The following is a 24,729-nucleotide window of genomic DNA, read 5'->3' on the forward strand; positions in this document are numbered from 1 at the left end:
TGTCACTGTGCTGTATCTGTTTTGTGGATAAACTGAAGACCAGTTTCCATGACCTTTCACAAGCACTAAGTGTATCTCTAAAATTACTTCAGAGAATTATACGGTGGCAGATTATGCTTTGGGGTTAACTCTTCAGGAAAAAGTGGGTTGAAAAGGGGATAATTCACACTAGAATTTAATTTGGTGGATACGTCCTAATCTTTAAGGGATATTTGCCCATGTCATACAATTCAATACAAAAGGCAAACTGCTCAACAGTTAAACCCCTAGCCAGCATGGTTATAATTCAAGGAAAACGGTCTTTGCAATCTGAGAAACATGCAATCTTTTCTCCTGGCTCGATTGTACTGGTTTTATACATGTATAGCCCCCTGCCGTGCGCCCCTTATACTATGTGAATACTTTTATTCAAGCTATTTTTGACATTGTTTAAATCTCTTTTAAAGCAACAACCTAAACTGAAAAAGGCAGATTTATTCTTGTGTAAATTTCTATAGAGGATTTTACACCTGTAACTAGACCTCTTGTGTATGGTTTGTTTGTTTTTAATTAGCAGCTTAGGTTACACTGGGTAGACAAGGCCTTTGAAAACTTGTTCACCCTAGACTTATTCCTTGTTAAAGACATTAATCTGTCATATCCCTGATCTCTAAAAACCATTCAGCTTGTCATTTTTTATAATTAAACTTGCATTGAAGTTTATACAGATAACACACAAGTAAACATGTAAAAAGTAAACATGTAAAAAGTAATGCATAATGGTAAATGTTAACTGATTACATCTAAAGATTTTATTCACATGCAGATTGCCCACTTAAAATTTTAACTTCTTATCCTCATGGGTGTTCAATGCCTGCTTCAAAAATAAATTTAAAAACTCTGAGCTGTTCCACACTGGAAATTTTGCATCTGCATAGTTACATGAAAAAGTCACATGCCCATCAGACATGACTATGCCACATGACCCCCAGTGTAGACAGTGCTTCTGCTTAACCTAGCTATTGCCTCTTCCAGAAAGTGCACTGAGTACCTGCTTATTGGTATGCTTAGTGGTTAAATGTTTTACTATCTCTAGTGGATAAGGCGTAATGTTCTTTTGAGTAGCTCTTCACATTCCCATTTGAGTTCTGTGGCACTTTGTAGTAGCTTGGGTAGCAGGCTCTTCTAGAGGAGTCAACTAGAACACTCCTGCGCCCCTCCTTTCAGCATCCTGACACTGAGGGAGAGGCTGTAAAAAGGGCAGAATGCCTTCCCTCATTCCTCCCAACCATATGCCAAGATGGACGTGAATTCCTCCAGTCCTTTGAAGCTGAGAGTAGTTTTCTACAATGTTGAATTAGTGTTAACTTTTACAGTATGTCAGTAATAGTGTAGCTTTTCCTTGGCCCTGGGGAATGGTGGAATAAAAAAAGCTGGAAAAGCCTGGCATTTAAAAGGGTTTTTCTTGCTGCCCATCTTTGATAAGAGATGACCACATACAGTGCTTGAATAGTTTGGGAAAAGGTCACACTCCCGCTGGCAGTATTGATCTTCTTGACTTTCACTACAAGAGCCCACAACACTCCAACTTAAGGAAGCCCTCTTAGCTTGACTATCGAGATCTGTTCAGGCTTTGGTTCGAAGGTCTAAGGAGCCAGGCTCAGCCTCTGTGACATCCATCTGTACTGATCAACAGCCCGGCTCAAGGCCAGATTCCATTCCTGCAGCTCCCCAGTCAAGTTCTTGAGGCAGTACTTGCCCTAAGGCCTGTGTGGTTGGATCCCACTGTCCTGGTTCTGCAAAAGTTTTAAAAAAAGAGTTTAGCCATACTCACTAGTGCCATGCCTCAATGATCACACTGATGCCACCCATGTGGTGGCATCTGTGGGCCAGTGTCACTTCCAACTGCCTCTTCCACATCCTGGAAAAATATGTAAAATGGTGCCTTTCAATGAAGGCCATCAGGTACTGCCAGCACCAGATGCTGTAGTGCTAAGGAAAAAGGGAGAGGAGCAAGATAGCCAATGTTAACAATGCCAGTTCCCATGCATCTGAGCTTTCTCTCTCTAGTTCTGGTCCTACCAGAATTGTTCTGAAGCAGAGAGCTACTTCAATTCCAGCTTCAGTAATGGAGATGAGCCCATGTGTACCTCCAGATCTTCTGCCTTTTCCTGACACAGTTCCTGTTTGGGAGAGTTCCATCACTGTGGCCTCCCAAGTCCACCCTTAGCTCCAGTATGTGCTCTGGATCTGGGTGTGATGTATGAGGTACGTAAAAGGAGGCAAATGACACTGGTTCCACAGTTCCCATTAGGAAGAGACCATTTCCTATTGCTGGTCTTCTCCTGGAACACCTTCTGATGCTCCATCAGGGCCCTCACAAAGAACTGGATCATTGCTACATACTTTCTTGGACCTGCACCCTCTCCAGAATGAGGATAGAGGAAAGCCTATAGCAAGGTTGGACCACTTTTTAGTTCTCCCACTCTTGGCATGTTCCTAACCTTCGCTGGTTAGGGGGACTAGTGGTTTTGGGTGTCTTATTAGGTATTACCTCAGGACCTCTTCAATTTCTCTCCTTGTGGATGGAGGGAAGACATTTTATCTGCAAAGAAGCCAAAAGTACAAATATCATTGATCTGATTCCCCTGGATCCATTTGGTGCTACAACTATAATTGATACCCTCTCTGAAGAGGATGACTATGAGAGAACTCCTGTTTTTTAATAATGTCTAGGAGCTGATTTCAATCCTGATCAAGCATGAGATGTGCACAATGGAAGACTTCTGCAGCCTCTTAGAATGCTACGTATTTCCATACTTCGGTGACTCATATGGTGACTACTTTGAATCTGCTTGTAGTGCCAGTGGAGGAGACTTCCTACCTGATATTCAGTATTTAATTGCTTCCCATCCTGGATGGTTTGCTGCAATCAGCCAAATCTCTGTGGTCCTTACCCACCTCTTGCCATCCTGTTGTTAAAAAGGCAGATCAACTGTACCAGATCCCTCTGCAGATTTCTTGTTTCCAAAGGGTTCTGCTCCGCATGTTGGTATCAGGGTGGTGAATTATCTGGCCATGACCATCTCCATCCATGGAATATGGCATCTCAGACGATACCCCGGTGAGTTAAGCATTATATTGCTGAGTATTACACATTAGCAGAAGATTCTATACCTGCTTTGATTAGACATTCCCCAAGAACTGTGGTTAAATCCTGGCTCTAGCTAGCTGCTAAAATTGCAAAGCTGCAGCCACTCCTTTAGTACACATTATCCCTGAACAGTGCACTGGATTGGTCAGGATGTTGCTTTAATAGTCAACTGGTATTCTGTTCCCAGCTCCAGGTTAGTCGCAGCAGTGTTGATCAGTCTTTCCCATAAGTGGGAAAATATCAATTTTTATTCTGGCCTAGGGCTACAGCTTTTCAGGTTTCTTTAGAATTCTTTGTTTTCAGGTTTCTTCATGTGTATCCTCTGAAGGTGGGTGAGAGAGTATCAAAGCCTTGCTGAAGAAAAAGACCTGCTTTCTTACCATTCCATAAATACACTTTATCCCAGGATAAAACCCTTTGTTCAGTTTTCCTGTCCTTATGGAAAAAATACTAGATTCAAGATGGATACCACCAGGAGGTGGCATGATTACTTGTCTTTTTAGGGCCAGCTACACTTTGGGCTTACTGCAAAAATAAAATCATTAATGGGTCATTAGTTGGAGGAGTACTGAGCTATTATGTTTGTAAAGTATTACTAATGGTTGCCATTAGCACATGTAGAACTTAAAAACAGATTCATGCTTCATATTTCTACCTTCACATACTAAAATGTGTACAAAAATAGGATGTGCAGATTCAGCAGATGAGGACTTCAGAAATGTTACATGACCTGATTAGCAAACATATAGTCATGCATATTCATAAGCCAATTTTCATAAAGCAGGGGGGCTGTGACATTGTCATCCACATCAACCTGGAGCAGATTCACAAAGACAAGTATAAGGGTAAATACCTGCTTTCAAAGTATGTACCTGCACTCGTCCTTTGAGGATGTGATCAAGGAGGAATGGAAACCCCTGATGCATAAATCACCTAAGCAAGGATGCACTTAAATACTGCAAGTTATAATCCTAAAGTTAAAGATACTAAAGGACAATTCTGTGATCTCAGGCAAAATATGTAATTTCATTTGAAGGGATTTATTTCCCCACAATTCAGGGAGGGGGCAGAAACCAAAGTCAGAAGAGATTCTGAGGCTCCCCCCCCCCCCATTAGTGTTAGCTACTACAGGCTTTACAAGAGTCAATGTCCAGGCTGGATGATCATAAGTCTGTGCAAGATCAGGACCAACCTGACTTAAGCGCTACCCTTAGGAAAACACCCCTCGCACTAGCCTTTTGAGACAGCAGTCTCAATTAAGACAATTAGAGTCTCAGCCAGGGCTGTGACCGCTAGCTCAGCAGCCAAGGACTGTACCTGGTATACACAGTACACAAATCCTGTGCTCCTATTCCATCAACTTTCCTGTCTGGGGAAAAATGGTTGAGAGTGCGGTAAGCAGTACCTTTGAGGGGTTCCCATTCCTTCACACACAATGACTAGAATAGATAAGCTCCTTTCCTCTGTCTATCCACAATGTACCAGAAAGAAAACAGCAGATTCTCTAATGGAAAAGCCTGGAGCTAAAGGTCAGGCAGTAAAATGGACCTTGGTTGCACTGCCTGTAAGCAAATGTGACACTGCTGAAATCTGAAGGGAGGAGACAAAATTTCCTTCTCCGGAGAATATCCTCTGTTGGCTACCGACAAGGGGGTGAGAGAGGTACTGAGTTATGACTCTCTCCTAGATGATACAACCCTACTCCATCTCCCCTCTCCCCCATCTAAAAATAAGATATTAAATGGAAATAAGCCTGTTGGCATTCCTGTCCCCATGGGATTTCCTTAGGTTAGTGGACCTAGAAAATATGTATTTACACTCATCTGTTCTTCTGTACCACCATCACTACCGCCTACTTAAGACATGCGGACAGCACCCTACCACTACAAAACTGCCACTCAGCCTATTGTTTCCCCTTATGAACTTTACCAAGTTGCTGCTGGTAGTTCTAGGTCTCAGAGCACTCACCTCTATCCCCTTCTACATGATATTTTGATCAGCAATCCTACTGAAGCTGCTTCAAATATGTTTTGTCATAAACCCAAGAAAAGTTCCCTTATCCCTTCTACAAGGATGTGTTGTTCAGCTGGGAGTAGCTACAGTCTTACCAATTGCTAAACAAATCCCAGAAAATCCAGACCCTCATATTTCTACTGAGAAACATAAGGCCACCCATAGCTCAGTGTTTGCAGCTACTGGGCCTTCTGTTTCTGTATACAAACTGACAAATCCAGTCCAATGGGCTACCATAGTCTGACAGAAGTTAGATATACTGGTCCCTGGATGCACTATTTTCTTTTCCCTAAGTAACCAATGCAGGGGTTGCTGCAGCTCAGTCATGAAGAACCTGGGGTCAATTAAGAACTTGCCAGAAGCAGCAGGCTAATCAGAAAACCTGCAGCTCATTAAGGACCTTTTGGGGGCAGGGATGGGCAATAATTTTTGATGGGGGGGTCCACTCCAAGATTTTGGAAAGTGGTTGAGAGCTACACTCTATCATGATATTAATGGAGGAGGTGCAGGGTCTGGGATGCAGGTTGGGTGCAGAAGAAAGCTTAGAGTAAGGGACTGGGGTGCAGGAGGGAGACGGGATGAAGCAGGTGGTTGTGACCTAAGGCAGAGGACGGGAATACAGAGGTTTGGGATGTGACCTAGGGTAGGAGGGGATGGTGATCTGGGGCAGGTGATTGGAGTGCCAGATCTGGGAGGGGGTATGGATTTAAGAGGAGGACAGAGAATTTGGGTATGTTGGGAGGGTGGCAGAGAGTTGGGATAGGAAAGGGCTGCGGTGCCAGAAACAGGCGGTGGCCAAGAGACTTGCCTGCCTGCCTGCCTGCCTGCAAAGCTTAAAATGTTTCCCAGCCTGCTTGTTTGCCTGGCCATGTGCTTCATGAATAACTGAGCCGAGGAATGAGGGTGTGATTCTTCTTAGCTGCCTGTTATTCTAACAAGCAGTTCCCATTGGCTGGTTTCTGCCAGTAATGGGCCAATGAGAATGTGCTGGGGTTGTGGCAGCTACTAAAATGTCCCCCCCCCCCCTTCCAGTTTTAAAACAGAAATGGAGCCCTGCAGCCTCATTTCTGCAGGGCACAGGTGGCTGTGGGGCAAGCTGGGGAGCCTGCATGGGGCTCCCCGCTGCCTCCGTGGGCCGGATCCGGTGGGCTAGATTGGGCCCGTGGCCCATATTTTGCCCAGGCCTGAGCTAGGGCTAGTTTAAAAGTCTTCCCTTCAGGGGTGTTGGGATACCGAGGACTGGGAGTGAAGAGGGGCTGGGAAAGAGCAGAAGAATGTGGTCAGGTACTTGGAGGAGTTGATTGGGGAAGGGGCTCAGGGAAAAGCTGCAGCTCTGGTGGTGGAGGAATTGCTTCCTGATGCTGCTACATAAACAAGCAGATATGACAGAATATGACAGTTGCCACTGCAGGATTATTAATGAAAATGTTCTGTAGTGTACACCCTAAATTGAGGATGCTGCTGAGATATTCTGTCTTCTATATTGCGTGTTCCTTGCCCCCCCCCCCCAGTTGTTTTCAGCCATGTAAAATGTTACAATATTTGTTAGTCTAGAGCTAGGCACTGTGGCTGTGTCTACACTGGTGCGATCTAGCGCAAAAACTTGCTGCCTGTCTACACTGGCTGTGTGTTCTTGCGCAAGGAAACTGACGTTCTAATGTATTAAATCAGGGCTTCTTGCACCAGAACTCTGACGCTCCCGCTCAGGAATAAGCCCTTTTGCACAACTGTTCTTGCGCAAGAGGCCAGTATGGACAGGCAACATGAATTTCTTGTGCAAGAAAGCCCTATGGTTAAAATGGCCATCAGAGCTTTCTTACGCAAAAGAGCGTCTACACTGGCATGGATGCTCTTGCACAAAAGCACATCTCTTGTGCAAAAGCACATGCCAGTGTAGACGCTCTCTTCTGGAAGAGTTTTTGCAGAACTCTTCCACAAAAGAGTTTTTATGTGAGAACGCACCAGTGTAGACGTAGCCGAAGAGTTTTTAATCTGAAAGGATCTGTTATATGACATGAAGAAATGGAGCATGGCTAGTGTGGTCGCGCTAGCATTTTTCATAATACTTTGCATCTCTATCGCAGCATTTGTCAGAGCTCAAAGATCAGAGACATTTAATGATTGGTATACTGAGGCCAACAGATCACAACTCACCCAAGATGGCAGAGCTAATTATCACATTCAGGAGTCTGCTCCAACCACACTGGACCTGATCCATACCCCTTGAAAGCAATGGAAAGATTCTCATTATTTCAGTGGACCTCACCATGCTGCTTCTTCTGGATGTTTAAGTGCGACTTTATTATTCAAGCAGACATTTATTTTGCTTTGCCCAAGATAGGAAAAGTGCCCCCTCATTCAATGCTTCCAGGCCCCTTGACAGTCTTTTAAAAAGTGCACTACAAATAAGCCTGGTCATTACCTTGGATCAACCCAAATTAACAGTGATAACAAATGTTTGAATCTAATTGGCCTCTCCTTCAGACCCACAACTCTTACAGCCCTACACCCAGCTATACACAACAGCGGTCTCCTCAGAAACAAGGGAAAAAACATTGGCTTTGCAGTGTTCATTGTGTAGCAATTTTTACAGCAAAGTAAAACCTTTGGTAACCCTTTAGAGTATTTTAAAATTATGAAATGGAATTTAATAGGAAATGTATGTATAAAATAGAAAAACATTGTGTGGAAAAATAATTTTGATTAAGGTGAACATTTCACTTGTTTTGCCATGGTAGATGTTTCCATAATCTGCAGTATATAAACCTCCACAAATACAGTGACTGGCAGAGATCTGATTTAACCAGGAGCAGGTTAACAGGTAGTTGGATCACTGTCTACAAGTACCTACAAAGGGAAGAAACATCTCTTTAACTGAGCAGTTAAAAACTATGAGATCCAATGGTTAGGAGTTGAAGCTGGAGAAATTCAGAATAGAGTACAGTCCCCGTTTTAAAAGTGAGAGTAACTAACCATTAGAATAACTTACCCAGGAGACACTGGATTCCTATCACCTCCAGTTTTCGAAAAAAAGAATAACTTTTATAAAAGATGATACAGTTATGTATCATCAAGTTATGTGCTTGATGCAAAAATTATTGGGTTAGGTTCTCTTGCCTGTGTTACACAGGAAGGTAAACTAAACACCATGATGGTCTTTTCTGGTCTTAAAATCTATGCATCTATTAGTTCAGAAAGGATTTAGAAACATCAAGCATAATATAAATGTCTGACACACCATGCTATCATAGACTCTTACTTGTCCACCACATAAATTGTTAGTGTACAAAATAAGATACCTTTCCAATCCATTTACAGATGGTGCACGCACCTCTAAATGCTCTTGGCTCTACTGCCCAGCCACTTTGGCAAACTTCCCTGGTGACACTAAAAGTGCCACAGGAAGGTGGAATGATACAATTTGCTGTGTTGCAGTTTAGGGGCTGATATAGTTGTTTCTCTTGAGTCTATTTTTAGCCTGCTAGGTTTATCATACTTTGAGGAACACAAATAAATTGACTGGACTTGAACGTATTTGGCAAAGGTAAAAACCAGTGAGCACCATGCATGTCATTCAGCATGAAATTGTTGTGGTTTAATTTCTTTCCTATAAACAGGAACATAAACGAACAATCCCATTTTTGTGTGCTTGTTCCCACTTTTCATAGATCCTAGTTCCATTATAATTTCCTCAGAGCAGATCCACCTAGAACTTCTGGGTACCTAGACAGCTACACAGTGCATGGGCTACGGCACTCATGCTGAGGAAGAGTGGCAGCAGGCCTGCCAACAAGTGGCAGGGGGAGCAAAGGAGGCAGCTGCCTGGGGCCTGGCAATACGAAGGGGCCCATGCCTCCCAATTGCCGCCACTGGTACTGAGGCAGCAGCCTGAGCCATGGGCCCTTTACATGGCTGCCAGAATGCTGCTCCACATACCTCTGAGGGCTGGGGAGGGAGGCAGTGCTGATGGCTGGATGCCCAGTCCCACCCCCTCCAAGATTCAGAACTACCCTCCCCACACCTTACCCAGGGCCTGCAGAAGCTCTCAGCCCACCTGAGTGTCAATTCTAGAATGATTTCATCATGATGCTGAATGTAAGCTCTCCTCATCTTTGCTGATTGGTCATTTGTAGTCAGCATTGTGTCAGTTAACACAGTATGAAGAACTGAATTAACAGGATACAATTTTGTTAGGCAGACAAGGAATGAATGTCCTTGAGCATGTGTCATCCTCTAATTCCATGGCTATGTGGATTTTTTAAAAGATTATACAATAAACATGGTTTTCATTGCCATCACAGTCTCCTCATTTTAAACCATTGAAATGTCAGGGCTTAAGGGTCATGGATGGTCATAGAACTTTGAGTAGCATGCTTATAAGGCAGCAATGTTATACTCTTTCCTTTCTCTTGTATATGACTACTTGTAAAGAACATGGGAATTATCTGGAGTATTTTTATGCATTTAGTTAATAAGAAATCTGCGTGAGTTTGATGGATTAGGTTGCTTGCTAAATTTTAAAATCAGGCTTTAGTTACCTTTTAGAAACTGCAGGAACCAGTTTTAATAATTATTAACAACCCTAATTGGACAATTCCAGAAATCCATTTAATTTTTATAGTTTGGATTTCTGTTCAATAATTAGCAGCCCCTTTGCATGTAACACTTTTTTATAATGTTAAAAAACCTGTCTTGAATATTTCATTGTTTCATAATTTTCTAAAAATTTAGTATACTGAAAGTTCCAATGAGTAATAGGGACATCCCCTTAGCATATTTCCACATAGCTGAACATTACTGCACTAGGGCCATCTATCTATAGCATTACTACTTTTCACACTAGCTATCAGGATGGAAAGCTGATACTTTTTTTTTTTATCCCCAATCGCTACTATACATTCCTCCTCTGACTTTTAGGAACATACAGCGGACTTTTAAATAATAATGTAGACTTTCACAGTTGACAGTATTAAACGAATCATCATGATTACCAAACACTCCTCTGTCAAAGTTGGCAAACAGAGAGAAAACATGCAAGCATCAGACAATTTAATAACACAGTAGAGAACAACAGTGAGGATGTGCCACAGCTGGAATGGTGAAGCAATACACAGGATAACATGTGGAGAGGGAGGGTCATATAGTGTGCAGATTAAATCAATGGGTAAGAACTTTTTGTTTGCATATAAAAATAAACAGGGTCTAGGGTGGAGAGGGATTGTCTCAGGCTCTGTACCCTCCTAAGGATGACCCTAAATTTTCTAATTAACTTTATAATAGCTGATACCTGATCTACAATTTAAGTACAGTTTGAACAGAAATTGTATGTTCCATTATAAGCACTTGAGAGAACCACGGGACTACTCATTGCTTTTAAAGTTACAGACTAACACGGCTATCCCTATGAGACTATATATTTTTGGTTAGCCTCTAAGATGCCACAGGACTACTTTTTTTTTAAGAACTTCTTACACTTACTCTCTAGCTCAGTGGTCTCCAACCTTTTTAAGCACGAGATCACTTTTTGAATTTAAGTGCAATCCAGGATCTACCTCAAACCCAAAACACACTTGCACCACCTCCATCCTGCCCTTGCTCACTCCATCCTCCTTCCCCCATCCTTATTCACTTTTATCAGGCTGGGAGCAGGACTTTGGGATGTTGGAGGGGTTCAGGACTGGGGCCGGGGTTCCAAATGTGGGCTCCAACTGGGCACCACTTATCACAGGTGGCTTCTGGGTGGTGGTACAGGGGGCTAAGGCAGGCTCACATCCTACCCTGGCCCTACACCACTTCCAAAAGCAGCCAGCAAACTTTCTCCATCCCTGCCCCCCTCTGCTCTGTGGAAATGCGGTACAGGGTGGAGAGAGGGGCACCCTGACATCAGCAACCCTTCTTCCTCTTCTTTCCATGCCCTGCACAGCAAGCAGGAGTCTCCCAGGGGTGAGGGACACCTCCAAGGCAGAGGGCAGGAGCAGCACAGCAGTGTTAAGAAGGGCAGATGAAGTGCCAGCACTTGATAGCTTCCCGGCCAAACCTCTCACCTGTCAAAGGTTCCAAAATCTACCCGATCTACTGGTTGGTGACCGCTACTCTAGCTGAATCCAGCAGAGATCTTATCTTGACTCAAGGCTTTTTCCCCCATTTTTTAAAAATCTGAGTTTGGGAGGCAAGGACAACTCCCTTAACAGTTCATCAGACCAATTTTGCAGGTAATCAATCCTTGGGTCTCTGCATTCCCTCCAGTTTCCAATAGATGGGGATGATGTATTAAAATGCTTCTTAGGCTAAATGTACATAGCCCTGCAGTTCAGACTACCTGGGTCTGAACAGCTGAATGCACTAGTGTGCTGTGCTATCACTCCGCCAGGTGGATACTACTGGCATGAACTAAGAGGTGCCCAGTTTGCATCACTACAATCCCATTTGAAAGATGACAATGTTAATACACACTAGGAAGAAGAAAAGACTATGATGCACTTGTCCATTGTTTCCCTCAGAAAAAGGGTGACCATATTTTTCCAGAGGGAAAATAGCCATCCCCAGTCACCCTGCTGCCACCCTCCCATATGCGGGGCCAATCCTAGCACTCTCTGCCTCTTGCCTCCCCACTGGAATCTGATGCTAGTATGAGCCCCCCCTGCTGCCTGCCGACGGGACTGGTTCTCTGAGCCCCCAATTGCCCACAACTTGCCTGCCCCTTGCATGGGGGACTGCTCTTCTGAGGGCCACCCACTGCAAGCCCACCACCTTCCACAGCCTTCCATATCCCTTCTATACCTGGAGTTGGTGATCAGCTGGCAAAAGCAATCAGGACAAATGCCCAGTTTTGTCAAAAAAATCAGACCTAAAAAAGAGACTGTTCTGGCCTAAATGGGGCCTTTGGTCACCCTACTTACAAACTTTAGCATAACTAGATAGTCAATTAGATGGAGAAAAAAACTAAGTATATCAAAAGCAGGAAACCTATAAGAAAGCTGATAGGTCAGCTGGACCTGCAAGGAGTAAAGACAGCAATTAAGCAGAACAAGAATGATTTATTTGCATCAGCTTTCACAACAGCACATGCTGTAGACATATCTACTCTGGACCTATTCTATTCCAGTTATTAAAAGAGGCATTGTTCTAGACTTTCATTTCCCATGACATTAAAAAGCAAGAACAGCTAGTATTCATCCAAGAGTAAGAATGAAGTGGGTGAGGTATTATAAAACAACATGCAGTCTCCTTAAAATTATTTGCTATACCGAGGGGGAAAACATTGGATACAGATGCTAACAAGGTACCGGGATAATTCTGGTAATACAAATGTTGGGGCAATATTCAATGCCAGAAAAATTGGTGCAAGAGGGACAAACGTGTGGCTCCTGTATAATAGGCAAACAATCCCTCCTCCTCACAATGTCTTTCCAATCTATTGAAATTCTTGTAGGCATGTAATTCAAACAGAGGTATATTAAAGAAACTAAGTAATTAAAACAGAGTATATTAAAGAAACTAAGTATTTGTAGGTTAAGAATTAGAAACAGACTAAATTCAGAAGACAAAGAGCAAGAACAAATAATCAGTTTAAGCACAACAAGAAGTTGACTAGGGAACTCCACAGAATTATGATTTAATGCTTACTTTATAACTTATTTATAAAAGGGGAAAAGCACGTGGATGACATGATTATTTGGTTACTCAAAATTAAAGATGATTACAAGTAATTCAGAAAGCCCAATCAAAGCTAGGTGAATGGGAACATAATGGCAGATGAAATCCAGGGCTGATAGTTATAAGGTAATGCACACTGGAAGGAATAAATTGCTTACAGGTCTGAGGCAGTATTTCCATTGTTGTAAGTCAAGGAGCTTATGACAACTTACAACAGCAAAAGATACATCTATCTAAACCAGTTGTAACTACAGTGACCTTTGTGATATTGTGGACTACTCAGTGAAAATGTTTTTTCAATGCACAGTTGCAGCCAAAAAAGGAAAAAAATCATATAAATAAAGGACTGGGTTAGAAAATAATACTGAAAATATCACAGTGTTATAATACAAATCAGTAGTACATCCTCTCATGGCAGACCATTAACTTCTGATCATTCTGCTTAAGAGTTTTAGCAGAAATATAAGGAATCCAGAGCCGGGCAACAAAAATGAATTAGTGGCATGGCAAAAATTCCATATGAAGCGATATTGAAAAGAGTGGTGAGGAGTCTTGTGGCACCTTGAAGACTAACAGATTTATTGGAGCATATTAGTCTACAGGGTGCCACAGGACTCCTTGTCGCTTTTGCAGATTCAGACTAACACAGCTACCCCTCTGATACTTGAAAAGAGTGGGAATATTTAATTCAGAGAAAAGATAGATAAGAGCAGATATAATAGAGGTATACCAACTAATAAAGATAGGGTAAATCAGGTGGACCTACTTACCCTTTCTCATAATGAAAAAGCAAGAGATCACTCAATAAAATTTAAAGGCACTATGTTTTAAATTAGAAAAGGATATTTTTATACAGGGCATAATTAGACTTCAGAATTTATAACCACAATAAACTCTTGCCCTCAATAATATACACTTTTAAAATAATTAGAGAACTATATTAATGAGAACATCCATAGTTATATTAGAGTAAAACATTTTAATAAGAGTTATAAATCCTCATGCCTCAGGGCATGTACCAGAGTTGAGAGAGAAACTTCCTTTATATGCTGGACATTGCATAAATACTCATTATGGAATTTCTTCTTTCTCCATCTGAAGCACTTGGTCCTGGCCACTGAAAAAGACTAGATGTATCATTCATGTCATGTAGTACAGCAATCCTTATGTCCCAGCATTTCCAGAGTTCTGATGAATAAACCTTGGTAGGCAATCCCCTGAGAAGGGAAGGTAGCAAGGAAACCTAAGATAAAGTATCGGAGAAAAAGTTAATTCAAGTAATACACTGTGGCTATGTCTATACTGCAGGCTTCTTGCGCAAGAACTGTTTTGTGCAAGAGTTCTTGTGCAAAAGATCTTCCGCAAGAGCGCGTCCACACTGCCATGTGCTGTTGTGGAAGAGATGTGCTTTTGCTCAAGACCATCCATGGCAGTGTGGATGCTCTCTTGCGCAAGAAAGCTCTGATGGCCATTTTAGCCATAGGGGTTTCTTGTGCAAGAAAATCCTGTTGCCTGTCTACACTGCCTTCCTGTGGAAGAGCTCTTGTTCAAGAGGGCTTATTCCTCGTGGGGAGAGGAATAACTCTTCTGGGAGAAGCCCTGTTTTCCGATGCTGTACTGTAAATTTATTTGCACAAGAACGGGCATGCAGTGTAGACACCCGGCAAGTTTTTGCGCAAGAACAGCTGTTCTTGCGCAAAAAGCCTGCAGTGTAGACGTAGCCATATTGTTGTAAGAGCTTCTGTAGGAAGCAACAGCATGTGTGGTTTTGAGTCATACAAGAGATAATCTGACTGAAATTGTTTGTCTTTGACTGTTATTAGCATCTGGGTTTGCTACTATCTAGTAGAATTTTGGAAAGATGAATAAGGCCTGCCCATTCCACCATTCATGTCTTTTCCCAAAGATTTCATGAAGGAAAAAAAGAGTAGATCAAAGAACTATAGGATGCATCAGAAAACACTGATTTCAGGAGAAAGTTAGGGGAAAATAAGAGGGTGCATGCACACACAGATAATTAAATTGTACTTGGAATCAGAAGCATTATTTGTTACTCATCTGGGAATTGGGGCTCTAGACAAAAGCAATTAAAAAGAATTGGTGAAACTGAAAAAGGTAAGAATTGGGTCAGCAGAGGGAGTTGGTATGGCACAGAAAATGTAACATTAAAATGCAGTGGAAATAAGATACGAAAATAGAGAGCCACAAGGTTATGAAAAAGCAATGGTAGTTCATTTTCCCTCAGATATATGACTCCAGTACTGTGTCTAGGCTGCAAACAGTCCAGCTGAGTTTTCAGTTCATTTCAATTCAAGAAGCGTTTTCAATTATTTCAGGCCATGATACAGGTTTCAGTCATCATTTGTAGGAGAAGTGCCAAATATCCGGCCTTGTGTTAGAATAAGTTTCCCAAAAAGTATTGCAGATTGATGTCAGCAGTATTCCCTTGTTCTTGGGAAGGTGTACCAGAGATCTGAGGGGAAGCCTTATTACAGGTTTAAAAGCCTTGTGCAGGAGCCACCATACAATAGTATCCATTACCTCCATGCTCCTCATGGCAAACTACAGAACATGTGTTTCAGTGCTACTCAGGGGCAAAAGAAATCTGCAGAAAAGCAACATGTAGACCACTTATTTTAAAATCCACCAAGTAAAGGAAAAAGTGAATCTTCTGCGACTGCAGTTTCTGTGGGAGTTTTGTGACGTGTCCTCACCCAAAGACAATTCATAAATGCACCTTTCACACTTTATCAGCCTATAGCTCGATCCTCATTTAGCATTACGACTAACTAGCTGTTCATATTTTTAGATAATAAATAACATTCAAATTGTAAACGCTCTTCAGCACGGGCAGTCCCATACGAGCCGTTTATGCAGCACCTTCCGCCACTGGGCCCTGATGCTTCTTGGGGCTGTGGCTATGACTGGTGACATCCCCAAAGCCTGACGCCTGCTAATTTCTTATATCGTTCGCGTAAGCTTAGGATACTGAAACACCACCCACGTCATCACTTGCACATTCGATTCAGGACACTCAGGCTGTGTCTACACTGGCATGAATTTCCGGAAATGCTTAAAACGGAATATTATTCCGTTTTCAGTTTTTCCGGAAAAGGAGCGTCTACATTGGCAGGCTGCTTTTCCGGAAAAGCCCTTTTTCCGGAAAAGCATCTGTGGCCAATGTAGACGCGCTTTTCCGGAAAAGAGCCCCGATCGCCATTTTCGCGGTCGGGGCTTTTTTCCGGAAAAGACTACTGGGCTGTCTACACTGGCCCTTTTCCAGAACACTGTTCCGGAATAAGGACTTATGCCCGAGCGGGAGCAGAATAGTTTTTCCGGAATAGCGGCTGATTTTGTACAGTAGAGCATCGTTGCTTTTCCGGAAATTCAAGGGCCAGTGTAGACAGCTCGCAGCTTATTCCGGAAAAGTGGCTGATTTTCCGGAATAAGTGGCCCAGTGTAGACACAGCCTCTGGCATCCGTGCTAGGGTCGATATGCGGCTGCCCCCGCTTGTAGCCCGCTCCCGGTGCCTGCCTTGCTGGGAGCGGGAGCCTGAGGCGCCCTTGGTGCTGCCGCAGGAGGCCACTGAGCACGGGCCGGGTTCAGCGCGCTGCTGCTCTAACCACTCGCGGGTGCTGCCCCGGGCTGCATCGTTCACCCCTGCAAGGCGCCAGCCCCGCCCGGACACTAGGCAGGTTGTGCCGGCTCCACCGTCCCCCCCAGGGCGGCAGGCGCGGCCCCACCCGTGACAAGGGGCCTGGCCCCACGCTGCTCTCACGGGGGGGGGGGCGCCCCGAGTTCCCTCCAGGCCCCCCCGTCTCGCTCCCAGGCGCCCTCTGCCGGGCACTGCGCGGGATGGATGCCGGCAGCCCGGCCCCGCCCCGCCCTAGTCCCCGCCCGCAAGTTGCTCGGGAAGCGGCGCCTGGGAGCTGCCGCCTGCCCGCCTGTCCTCTGCCCGCCGCCGCACAGCGGCCCCGAGACCCGGGCTGCAGCGCCATGCCCCGCGCCGCCCCGCTCCTCCTGCTGCTGCTCAGCCTGGCCCAGCGCCGCGCCGGGCTGGGCAGCGCCGCGCCCCCCGAGCCCACGGGGGACCCCTGCCTCAGCCAGCCCTGCGGGAACAACGGCACCTGCTCCGCGGCCCCGGCCCGGCCCCCCGCCACTGCCCGCCGCCTGTCGCCGCCCCAGCCCGCCTACCGCTGCGCCTGCCCCGCCGGGGTCACCGGCACCCACTGCCAGGTAAGTGGGAGAGGGGCTGTACGGGGAGCCGCCTGCTCGTGCCCGGCCGCCAGCCCCCTGGCTGCGCCCCTGCCCTTCGCTGTGCCCTGGTGTCTGTTCCTCTCGTGCCCTTGGCTCTGTCCCTGCCTGCCCTTGTGTCTGTCGGACTGTCTGCCTCGCTCTGCCTGCCCGCTAGGACTCGGTGTCCGGGAGTCTGTCTCTGTCCTGTCTTTCTCTCCGGCTCCGGGGTCTGGGTCTGTCTCTGGAGGCTCATTCATTCATTCTCCCGCTGGAGGGTCATCTGTCTTGACCGTCTCCCCGCTGCTTGTATGTCATGCTGCACTTTTGTCACTCATGGACATCAGTGGTTTTGCATTATTAATCGGCAAATATGGTATGTACTGTCCTCTACACAGTGGCTGTAATCATCTCAAGCCATCTGAACATTATACCGCTGTGTAGTATGCGCCTGTCTGAGCTGCCTTCTCTTCTTTTATGTGTACGTGATACATACATACATACATACACCCAGATATCTCCTTGGATGGATGTGTATTTATCTGCTGGTCATATGTTTGGCCTTCTTTCCTTAACCAAGTGCCCAGATTCTTAGGTGTCGTAATAGCGGTCTGTCGGGGGCAGTACCTAAAGCTGCAGTTTCTAGCTCCTAAAAAAAAAAAAATACATACCAACGTTGTTAATTTTTAACCCATTAAATATTTAAGGTGGATGCTATTACTCAGAGTAACTAAGCTTGACTTTTTCAGAGGTGTTGGGATTTTGTTCCTAGACTTGTAAGACTGCCATATCAAACCTTCAATGTTTTTAACCCACCCTGCATAAAAGAATATCAACTTGGTGGGTTAAATTGTTAACAGGTGAAAGAAATGGGTCTGATCCCAGAAAATTAGGCAGCTTTTCAGGATTACTCAGAACATTTTATCCTGGTTCTTATTTTTTTCTTCACTTTTTGTTTTTTGAATTTTGGTGATATTTTTATTGTTCATTTTAAGATCGAAATGGTTAATGTTTTGAAAAATGGGTAACAAAAATTGTACTGAATATATAAAAAACTAATAGGTTTATGAAGGCTACTTGTTTCAAGTGCATTTCCTACAGCATTTTGTGTACCACTTTGTTTCACCTTATTACATTCTGTAGAAAGATCAAAATGCCAATTTAAGTGTAGAAAAATGTCTAGTACATCTAAAATAAAAACGTGGACAATAGGGAATATGAGTAAAATCTCACTGATGCGCTTGATCATATGCTGATTTAATACAAATATTGAATTCCTTGGTCTATAAAGACCTTAGTGAATGCTGACCATCCTATGAAGAGGTTTTTTCATAATCCTTGCATTTTGTCTCTAATTATTAAATGTCTTTGGTAACTCGTAAAATAGAGATTAAATCTCTCCATTGATCCCACCAGTTCTCTTTTCATTGTACATAGAGAGAGGGGTTAAATGATAGTTGTTCTCATTGTTCTATTATAGTGATACACTTCCAAAGATTGGTTCACATTTCTTTAGCCAACATTTCCTGGTTTATAGGAATTGACATAAAAGTAAACTGCTTCAAGTATATCAATGTTGTATTCTTTATTTTCTCTACAGCACACTCCTGAACAGGACTAGCATGATTTTGTTTTGTTGTTAAATGTATGTTGGCTAAATCACAACATATCAAAGCTGTAGTTACCTTGTGTGGGTGGAGAGGACAGATTTCTTTTTTAATAAGACATGAATATAATGTGTCAGGTTCAGTAATGAGCATTCTGTGGATGATATTGAAAGTCACTGTTAACTGTAGGCATTTTAGAAATAAATACTTCTGTGCTTGTCCTAAAATCTCTTACTTGCTTCCTTTTAACAATGAAAGTCAAAATATTAATGTTAATCAGGTTCTGCAAAATCGGAGAGATTGAAGTGGGTTAAATAGAATCCCCCCTCTGGCAAATTATAGCAGTCTTGCTAGTAAGACTATGAGTACTTGGGTTTATTGTGTTTTCTGCTCTAGAAAAGACAAAGTTGCTTGTGTGCTGCTGCCAATTGCGGTTATTCTTGAGTGTCTGAAATCCATGACTGAAGGATAAATGGCTCTCTTACAATTTATAAAAATATTTAACACCTACTGGCGTCATAACCTGCAGGAGATGTTATATCTGGGGCTTTGGCAGAGGAGAGGAATGAATTTCTTTGTAACCCGAGAAAATAGATAATGAATATACAAGCATAATTTTTATTAAACAATGTGCAAGGGCTAATGCTATGGTTATTGTTTATAAAATGTTTCTTTGAAATATCACTGACTTTTATTTTAACTTATGGAACAATAATTTTATAAGGGAAACATTCTATACAAAAGATAAAAGAAATTCATCTTCAGTCCTTATTGACAGGGATTAAACATAAACATTTTAGTTCACTCTGAAAAGTGATTAACCCTCCCCCCACACACGCACACAGTTGTAAAGGAGGAGAGAACAAAGCATCTGCCTAAAAATGAATAAGTAAAATATTGCAGGTAGATGCATACAAAAAAGGTTATTCTCATTTTATCAAAGTGGGAAATGAGAAATAAATAAGAATTAATTAATTGGGTAGTAGTTCAGATGCCTTTCTTTTTAGCAGTTTAAAAAAAAAACACAGCACCTCACCGGTGAAAACAGGTGTACTCTGTTGATTGAACTTTTCCATCTCAAGTGGATTCTAAGACACAAGGAATTAAAATTCTAAAAAGGGGTGTGAGAGAACTGGGTGCTAAATAAGGAAGATTGTTTCAAATGTAAAGCTCCGGTCTCGGGCAGAGGCATCTCAATGTACTGTTGAAGATGTTATTAAATTATTAAAGTGGGGGGAAGATGAGGGGAAACAAACCCAAGTAATGAGTCCAGTTACGCTAAAATAGTTAAGTCACTAGTGATCTGAAGATAGTAAATTTGCATTACTGCAATTTGTCATGGAAGTGGAATATCATCTCATACGTTTGCTCTCTGAAAACAAATTAAAATACAGACCTGATTTAACTCTCTTCCCTTTCTGTAATAAAAAGATGAACGAACAGTTCATCTGATTCTACATTACTTTGATGTAAGTAGGTAAATAGTCTGGTCAGAAGAGGACTTGCTAGCACTCTTCTCTGCAGGTGCTGTCAGATGACTGATAACATAATCACAGTTGGAAGTTACCCAGAACTTTCTCTGTAATGTATTAACTGTATCCATGTTTTTATGCACTTTACAGTGTTCTTGGTGGAAAGAAGTGATGAAGGAAATTGGCACACCAGATTCACTTGAGATATTTTTGAAATCCACATCTTTTCTATCACCAAATGCAATCTTTCACTTCTGTGTTTTTTGTTTTGTTTTGAGCAACCATTTTTCCGTGAGATGTGGCGGTTGCTGTGGTAACTATTTTCTACTGAGCGGAAGAAAAAAATCATTATCTGTTTGCGCATACATCAAAATTACTTGTAGATAGTTTTGATATATGTTGTCTAGAAAACTTCTAGTTTTTCTTACTACTGTATGTAATATTTTTAGATTGCACATTCAAGAATATGCCTGGCTTTCATTACACACAAATAATGGAGTGACAATTTTACTTAAGAAGTTAATTTTTTGCTTTTATGTATTGCAAACTTTTTTTACAATACATTTGGCTCTTCTGGAGAAATTGAAACCAATTGGAAAGTTTTTAGCTTTATTCTGAAAGAATTTGGCATGAGGAAAATGTATATCTAATGAAAACAAGGGTATCATAAGATGTTAAAATTATGTTGTTGTTAGTCATATATTATATTTCTGGTGTTAAAAACCAAAAGATAATGCTTGGCTAGAGAGAGAGAGAGAGAGAGAGTGCTGTATTTTTTCTTCGATTTAATATGTGTAAAACACAATAAAATTATTTCTTGAAAGAGACAGATTGTTGTTTAGCCTATGTACAGTATTCAGTTAGAACATATGCTATATGGAAAGTCATTTGGATTAGGGCATTGTTAACTTCAGAGACAGAAGAATCAAAACAGTTACAAGGGAATAAAGAATTCCATGATAGAGTTGGATTTAAAAAAAAGATAAAATGAACCTATCAGGCACAGTTTTTTTTACATTAATCACTTTTAGTGATAGTTTCACTAATGGATCTATCTCTTGTAGAAACTGCTATTTGTTGTTCTGCTGAATACTTTTAAGGAGCTACTGTCAGGTACTTCTATCATTTTTATTTTTTGCCCTTTTGCTTGAAAATAAATTATTTTCCTTTTCCCTCAGTTGTCAAATATACCCTCTTCTTTTCTTTCTGACAATATGGTTTTATAACCTTAGTTCCTAGACTTCTTCAATAGTGTAATCAAAGCAGAGAACAAGTATTGTCTTTTGGGTGGAGGTCAGAACTGGCTATCAGCATTTGAGTTCTGTTCTTGGGTTTGCTGCTACTCTGTTCACTTTCACACAAGTCACTTCAGTTATCTTTCCTCAGTTAACCTAACATGAAGATAATCTCACATGTTGGTTTTAATTTCTTAAATAATTTGGGATCCTGTGACTAATATTACTGCAAGAAGCACTTGTATTATGCTAGCAATTAAGAGAATATTTTCTTGTGCTCCTCCTGCTGGACAGCTTTCTGCATCTGCAAAAGAAAAAGTTTTCTATTCGCTTAATTATGACTCTGAACAATGTTTTTATATAAAATGGAACATAAAGAAAGAGAGATCCCGAGTGTGAATTGGAGATGCTTTTAAATGTTAAATGTAGCATCAGATATACCATCTTTTAACTTTTGTTCTTAATTGTTTTAGTGCAAAAATATACTAACCATAGACAAAATTCCCTTAAAAATCACCTTTAAAGTATCCCGAGACAATAGATTCTTTCCATTTGATTAACAAGTTCATGGAAACTTGAAAGTTTGGCAAGCAAATATCTCAGCAATCCTTTCCTAGGGTTGTCCGGTATCCGGTTTTCGCCCGGACTGTCTGTTAGTTGGGTTCCCCATCAGGTTAAAAAAAAACAACAGAAAATACTGGACATGTGAAATGTCTGGTATTTCCTGTTTCCCTTGGACGGAAGCCCAGCGGGGACAATTTTCCACTGCCGCGTCTGGTGGGGGGCAGGGAAGTGAGGCGCGTGGGGCCATTTTTTTTCTTAACTTTGGTTTCCCCCTTTTTTTCCCTCAACAGAATTTTTTCCTGGTGTTTTTTTTTTCGGGGGGGATGAGTTCGGTATTTTTTTGTTGTTGACCTATCTGGCAACCCTATCCTTTCCATCCCTTTTTCACTGTGGGATTTTTACATCCAGTACATTTTTTGTAGTTTTGTCGGGTTTTATAAATACCTAGTGACTGTCACTTGATGTGCTGAAACACTGAGCTAACCTTCTTGGGAGCCCCTTGTACTCTGTCTTGCTCAGCCAGGCCATAAAGCCTCTTCCAGCATTGAAGCCTCAGAAGAGTAATACAGACACAGAGGTCAGCTCAGCTCTGGGAAGGCTCTGTCAAAGGGACTTGTTACAGCACCCAGGTGCAGAGCCCCAGTGGGACCAGAAGCCCAGATTAATCCATCGTGCTGTGTATGAAGTTTTACACAGAGCAAGCTCATACTGTCCGCCCTCTTTCTTATGTAAAGAGAGATGTTCAGCTGCTTGTTCCCACAGGTAACAATTATTTACATTAGGTTTATTTAATAAACAAAAGTGATTTTATTAAGTATAAAAAGTAGGATTTAAGCAGTTGCAAGTAATAGAACACAGAGCAAAGTAAGGTAATAAGCAAAATAACAAAACGTGCCAGTTAAGCCGAAACACTAAGAAATTTGTTACATGCAATACCTTACTCTGACAGTAGTTCTAATAATATTTCTTCACAGTCTGGAAAGCCTCTCAACCTGGGATTGATCCATCCCCTTGTTCAATCTTAGATGTTTCTAACAGTCACCTTGGGTGATGAACAGGGATGTCCTGACTCCTTACAGATTCCCCTGCTGTTTGGTTTCCCACCTTTATGTGGACTTCGTCCAAAGTGGGAATCCTTTGTGATCAATTTAAACTTTTTCTGACTGCTAGTGGGGAAAATAGAAGGACCAAAATGGGTTCCAGCATTGGATGACCTAAACACATGCCCTTGTGGGGACTTGCAGCCTCTCCCATGGACAGGTCCAAAGGGAAAACAGTCCAATATGCAGATCATTGTCTTTTTTTTATGAGCGATTAGCTTTCTGAAATAGCCTTAATTGTCTTCACTTAGTATGTCTCTTTTAATAAAACAGGTTTATACTTCATATTTCTAACTTCAAATACAGAAACAATACATGCACACAAATGGGGAAATAATTCAATAGATTATAACTATTCAAATGATACCTTCCACAATATTTTGAATAAATCATTTTCCAGTCATGCATATTCATGGGCATATTTCCATAGATGTGGAAATGTGGATAGCCCCATGACAATGTGGTTTCCATCTCTTCCTTTGAGAGACTCTCATATGCTAATACATCTTGCTGTGAATTTTCCTGACATTTCAGCTTGTGTTTTTTTTCTTAATTCCTTTCCTTTACTTGTTGTTGCTATGTATTACACTAAATAATTTCCTATCCCCTCTTGACAGTAGTGCTCTTCTAACATTTGAAGATTGTTCTGTTCCCTCCTAGCAAATGCTACTCTCTGATTTTTCACCAGCACTATCATCTTATCTGAGAAACCTTCTCCCCGCCTGAACCTCCTGCTCATTTGCTGGGGCTCTGCAGGTGCCAGAGGTCTTCTCTCCTTGTGACCTGCATCACATGCAGCTACTGTACCACCATGTCAGATGGAGCCTCTCTCAATCAGAATTTTTCAACCCAGCCAGGAAGCACCACTCAGGAGTCAGTGCCTTGTGCTGGCACTCAAGAATCTAATTCTACTTGTAGGGAACCCAGTGCATAGGCAGGACTTTCCCCTCCTTATGCCCTTCTTGGCCCCAGATGTGGGGCTTTGCCTGCTGAGCAGTCCTTGTATGCAGGTAGTGGAGTGGCTTAGAAAATGACATTTCCAGAGATAGATTAGAGTTAGCCACTCCGTGTCTTTGGTCATACTAAGGTTACCAAGATGAAATCTATTTCTTCCTCACTGTACAATATAATGCCTCTATGATGTAAACACGTTTGATTTACTGGTTGCACTACACAGCTTTGAGTCTCTAGACATCCTTCAGTCTCTTCTGCTAGAAGATTTAAGATGTACTTTGCCTTCACATCATGCCCTAATATATTCCATTCCTTCTTTGGTGTGTTTCTTGCTCCTGTTAGGAGGTGAGTTGTTTTAGGCCTGTACTCGCAATTGACATATGATGTTTTAAATCTTTTTTTGGCCATTTCCAATTTCTTAATTGTTTGATGGCATTTTCTAACATTTCTAGGCAGTCACTGAATGTGTTTTAGTTGCATTCATATGGTCCATTTGTTACTTATTATCTGTTTATAAGAGTAGACTGTACTATTAAAGGACATCATTTTGATGTAAGACAATTGGCTCTCCATTCATTCTCCAGCATAGCATAGGTTCCTGAGACCTTGTTACCAGACCCCTGGTGAACAACAGCACTATTAACTCATACAGTCTTTCAAAATATCAGACCATAAGTATTAATACTGATTTTTTGGTTGTGTTTTTTCCCTAGGGCTGTGTCTACACTGGCATGAATTTCTGGAAATGCTTAAAACGGAAT

The 24,729-nt window shown here is 42.1% G+C and overlaps 1 protein-coding gene across 2 annotated transcripts in view; it reads left to right on the top strand.

Annotated features, from left to right (window-relative positions):
* Window positions 1-16,683: 16,683 nt before the first annotated feature.
* DNER (delta/notch like EGF repeat containing) overlaps window positions 16,684-24,729 on the top strand; it is a 293,984-nt gene continuing 285,938 nt past the window's right edge. The window contains exon 1 of one of the 2 annotated variants that reach the window (XM_075937624.2): window positions 16,684-17,039. In XM_075937624.2, the coding sequence (XP_075793739.2) occupies window positions 16,800-17,039 (240 nt within the window). In that variant the 5' untranslated portion in view covers window positions 16,684-16,799. The remainder of the gene's footprint in view (window positions 17,040-24,729) is intronic. The other variant, XM_075937623.2, reaches the window with a different exon arrangement.

This window comes from Pelodiscus sinensis, chromosome 10, assembly GCF_052426305.1.
Source record: "Pelodiscus sinensis isolate ZL-2025 chromosome 10, ASM5242630v1, whole genome shotgun sequence".
Classification (NCBI taxonomy): Eukaryota; Metazoa; Chordata; order Testudines; family Trionychidae; genus Pelodiscus; species Pelodiscus sinensis.